The following is a 5,213-nucleotide window of genomic DNA, read 5'->3' on the forward strand; positions in this document are numbered from 1 at the left end:
TATAAAATAAATATATTTATATTTCTATAATGAGTATATTTCTACTCTATGATCCACCAAATATGACTTTGTGATTGCACATTAGATTCCCCAAACTAGATAAACAATAAAACCACTAAATTGAAGCCATACAACATAAGGTATGAACAAGCCCAACCCCTTATTTGACAAACACAACAATACTCTTAACCAAAATACAACATTAATTAAAACAAACATGAACCCTAGCACGAGCACATTACACATCATAGAGAAGAAACCATCCATAGTAAAAATATCAATAACATTGAAGCACCCACCTTAGCATAGCTTTCAATTCTAGATGAACATTAGGATTTTTTTTATTAAATACTTATTTAGTTTAAATTTTGACATAAAATCAAAATGAGACAATCTAAAATTCTATACTCAATTTAAGGGATTTTATTTTAATATTATTTGCCATGTTGTTATTTATATTAGGCATGAAAATATCAATTATTTTTCTCATAAATAAATTGGTCATTGATTTCCAAAATAGGTTCAAATGATAGTTTGCATAAAGTAGGGAGCAAAGTTCAAATATAAGTTAATTTTTTTATACATACATATATGATATCAAGCATCATAAAAGATGATATAATATAATTATTCAAAAACTAGAACATGGAGACATGGATTATGCATTCCTTGGTGTAAGAATTGAAAAGAGAGGATGTAACTTGTGAGTTCCTGTATTTATTATGGTGTCATAGTCTTCCTCATGTCTCGTTGGCATTTTCAATTCAAAGTTTTGAACAATCCTCCCAATAACCAAGGAGGCTATTGTCACTGCTTGTGCCCATCCTGCACACAATCTATTTCCTGCTCCAAACACCATGGTCCTATAAATATCCTCTTCTACTGAAAACTCTAGTTGTCTCTCTGGTTTCCATTCCCCTGAATTTTTCCATTCTCCCTCGTAATTATTTGCTCCCCATATATTAATTAATATCTAAATAATTAAAAAGAAGCAATTAGTAAATGATCAAAATAATTAAACATATTTTCTTTAAGTTCTTTTATTTTAATTGCAAAAGCTTTTATTTTACCTCCCATCCTGCTGGAACATGGTAGCCGTCAATCTCCACATCCTCGTGGACGATACGTAGTGGCACTAGAGGCAAAGGAGAATGTCTGCGTACTGTCTCGTAAAGTATTCCCTTCAGATATGCCAATTTCCCCAAATCCTCTTCTTCTACTGCTTTATTTCCACATACTTGTTCTAGCTCTTTGTACAGTCGTTCCTGTGGGTCTCATGGTAGGATTTCAGAAATTTTGCATTGAAATAGAATGATTTCATTGATAAAAATGTGAAAGCATTTGCAGAAAAGTACCTGAGCGTGAGGATGTTTGGCGAGGTTGAAGAAAGCCCAGACCATAGCAACATGACTTGTAGTAGTGCTTTCAATAACAGGCTCCCATATTGCTGTCTCCAGCTGCTTCTCACGCAGAATCTCACCTTCCTTGAGAAGCATGTCTAGATATCCTTTCGATTCCTTCACTCATCATTACATTCTAGATCTAATAAGTATACACTTGAAGAAACAAGCAAACCCTAAAAATATATGGGTCAAGGACATTTGTTTTGCTTAAAAAAAGATTACTTGTAAAAAATGGTATCCTTTCATCATCAAAGACATAAGTAGACGGCAATACAATGAAAAGATATTTGTTTTATCTCAGAGCCGTGCTAACATGCGTATAAAAATCAGTGCTAAATTGACCATCCATGCTACGGAGACACATGCACGCCCCCAAAAGAACATATTACAGAGTCCAAAAGAGTTATTTTTACAAGAATACGTTTTAGATGTTATTTCGGATACAGGACAAATGGGTTTTATCCATATTATATGCTACCTTTCCGGAGGCTAGAAGATCCCTCTGTTGGTGAATAAGAGCCCTCACAAGTAATGATCTTCTCCTCGTCACATCATTTAACATTTTACGTAGTTTTTTGTTGGGAATCCATCGATTTACAAAGGGAATGAAGTCTCTCCAATTGATTTCCAGAGCAGCATTTCCAGGATCTCCAACTATAAGATTGTACATGTTCTACACCGATACTATTTCACTGCCCAACTCTTCAACGTATAAAGGGTCCACAGTTCTGCCTATCACCTGTACTCCAAGCCAAATTTATTCAGTATTTTACCACCTTAACTAACAAACTTTCTTCCATTGAACTACTAAGGTTCTTTTGGTATAAAAGAGTTACCAGGTGACCTAACAAACATTTTGTCACTTCTTTTTATGAAAAATACAAATGTATTTGATGGATAAGCCCTTTCAAATTTCAATACTAAACTGTACGTCAAAATGTTGCGTCTATGGTGCTTCTATATTATAGATTACTGTACTATGGGAAGTTACCTGATTTAGTGCAAAAGGAAACAAGTGATCTAGAATTATCTTGCTCATGTTCACCGTGTCATTGCAAGCATCCTTCAACTCAAGATACACGGAAGCTATTAGCTTCTGTACCATTTCCTCTCTCATGAATGCATTATTTTTCTGTTTACGCAAGTAGATGTAACATATGGTATGAGTATGACAGAAAATATTATCAAAGTCAGAAAAGAAAAATTAAGTACTTCATAAGAAAATGGGTATAAAAATATGTAGCTGTGACGAAACAAAAGATTGAAGAGAATACTTGAGGAGTTGTTCCGAGGAGGTGTGAGACCATGAGCTTCTTCATCAAGCGATGGTCTCTTCCATAGTCTGACAAGGCCACCATTGTCTGATCCAACGACAGCACTTTCAAGGCTGTGGTCAAATTTTTTGCTGTGATAGATGAATGATGGTCTGTCATGGCCTGCAACCCACATTTACATTCTCAAGAACCAACTTTTATTTGAACAAAAAAATGGTTTTAGAGAAACATGTTGAAAGCATAGAGTTTATAGGTAACAAACACACAACATGTGTTGTTATCTTTATGAACTGATATGCCATCAACACACCTTTTTGACTGCAAAGATTTCTGAGATTTAAAGTGGGCTGATTTATAATAACTACTTACTTGTCTGGCAGCTTTTGATGAATTCAGCACAACAGCTGCAGATGAAAAGCCAGTACAGACAGAATAGACAGGACCATAGCATTTAGCCCACTGGTAGAATGTTCTATGAGGTACCTTATCCTTGAACAGAACAAGGTCCCTCACAACCATCCATGCACCCACAGCTGCATTCACCTTTTCTCTTAAGATTAACACATTTTAAAGTTCGAGAACAAAGACAAGAATACAAGAAAGATAAAGCTAACCTGGTGGATATTTCTTCTTCTTTGATGATCTACATTTGATGGCAATGATAAGTACCAAACCGACCAGCAGTACAGCCCGAATGGCAGTCCAAGCTTCAAACAAATAATACTGCGACATATTGCTCTATCAGTATTTACTTAATAGAGATACAGAATACGAGCTCCCCCAACACACACATATATAGGTAAAGCATAGGTAAATAAGAGTAACATTGTCTGATGAGCACTAGATGATTATGCAAGTTAACCCTGGTCCACTTTACGAAAACCATGTGACAAATGCTTTCTTATGACGTCAGGCCCAATTATAGGAGAGTCTTAAATTTTTTTAAAATATTATAGGATAGTCTTTTTATGGCTATGCTTATATCATAAACAGTATATATAATAAAAGTTTGACAATGAAATTTATGTCTTGTTATATTTTCCAGGCTGACAAGGGTGATATATTTTGTGCTGGATATAGTAAGATTTTGCAATTTTGTAATAATTTTTCTGATATGTTTGGGAAAAATCTTAAATCTTGATAGAATGAACAACAACACCACAACTTCGCTAGTGTGATATGCCCTCCACTACTACATGGGCTAGAGGGAGACTAGGTGCCTACCATAAGCAGCTCTCACCAATTGAGCCAATTGAGGAAGACTCCCAACTTGAGACTCTTAAAGAATTAGTCAAATTATTACAATTTAAATTATTTTCTTTCCAATGATTCTATAATACAAATTTATGTTAGGGTAGATAATAATAGATAAAAGATTGTTTAGTTTTAAAATCAATTTTGAAATTCACAATATTACTTTTAAACATTTATTTTGGTTTTATAAAATTATTTAATAAATTTGATTCTCTCTTTACGTATGAAGCATGCCCTTGTGATTCTAAATATATAAATTAAACAATAAAAAACATGTATAATTTTTAAAAATTGTAAAACTGTAATATAACTGATACAGGTAAATACAAAATAGAAATCATTCTTAAGTAATTTTAAAGTAAAATAAGACAACTCTTAAATAATAAAAATAGCTCTTTAAATCCCTAAAGTTGATTCACAAATGTAGGAGGTACCCTCTTCCATGTATTGATTATATTCATCTTTATTATTTTTTCCATAGTAGGTATATCTTTGTTTATGGTGAAAATGGATAACAATGATAACAATATTGAAAGGCTAAATGAATTCAACCACTAAACCCTAGCCTAACAATGAACAAAGATCCACCATAACATATGAAGATAACCTAAGACAATGCAAATAACTCAAAATCACAAAGATTATACCATCACATGTCCAATAGGGTTTTGATCTCCATTCTTCCTATCTCCATTGATCTTGCTTGATATACTTGCTCTCAGATTTTTGTATGCACAAGAGCTCAACAAAGAACGGAATGTGGTTGTAAGTGGAATTGTAGTGTAGCCAAGTCCTCCAAAATCAGTCATTAGGATGTGTCATTAGGGTTTGACAATGAAGAAAGCATCTCCTTAAATAGAAGACACAATGAGAAATGGAGGGTTAAGATTGAGAGGTGTAAAAAGAGAGGTCGGCTAGGATTAGAGGGTAGGTAGAGGAAATAATAAAATAATGAAAGAGGTAGGTAGTGTATGAATTAAGAGATAAGTGACATGTGTCATGTGTAGAAAAAGATAATGAATTAATTAAATAAATAAAGATTTATTTAATTAATAGAAGAAGTAGGACAATTAAATAAATAAAATATTTATTTAATTTAAGAAAGGGATAATTTAAATAAATAAATGTATTTATTTAAATGAGAAATAAGGCTAGAAGAGGATAAATGAATTAATTAAATAAATAAAAATTTATTTAATTAATAGAAGAATTAGGCTTAGATAATTAAATAAATAAAATATTTATTTAATTAGACATGACAATTTTGAGTGTCTACATTTTG

At 32.7% G+C, this 5,213-nt stretch overlaps 2 protein-coding genes across 2 annotated transcripts; both read right to left on the minus strand.

Annotated features, from left to right (window-relative positions):
- Window positions 1-658: 658 nt before the first annotated feature.
- On the minus strand, window positions 659-2,073 carry LOC131072172 (ent-kaurene oxidase, chloroplastic). Its single transcript, XM_058008249.2, has 4 exons — window positions 1,882-2,073; window positions 1,356-1,517; window positions 1,071-1,265; window positions 659-973 (listed from the first exon to the last, which is right to left on the minus strand). Exons 1-4 carry the CDS (start codon window positions 2,071-2,073, stop codon window positions 659-661), a joined length of 864 nt encoding a protein of 287 aa, XP_057864232.2.
- A 3-nt stretch (window positions 2,074-2,076) lies between these two features.
- On the minus strand, window positions 2,077-2,836 carry LOC131876483 (ent-kaurene oxidase-like protein 1). The gene is made up of 3 exons (XM_059221900.1): window positions 2,678-2,836; window positions 2,395-2,535; window positions 2,077-2,142 (listed from the first exon to the last, which is right to left on the minus strand). Exons 1-3 carry the CDS (start codon window positions 2,834-2,836, stop codon window positions 2,077-2,079), a joined length of 366 nt encoding a protein of 121 aa, XP_059077883.1.
- Window positions 2,837-5,213: the final 2,377 nt, after the last annotated feature.

The sequence above is a fragment of the Cryptomeria japonica genome, chromosome 6 (assembly GCF_030272615.1).
Source record: "Cryptomeria japonica chromosome 6, Sugi_1.0, whole genome shotgun sequence".
NCBI lineage: Eukaryota > Viridiplantae > Streptophyta > Pinopsida > Cupressales > Cupressaceae > Cryptomeria > Cryptomeria japonica.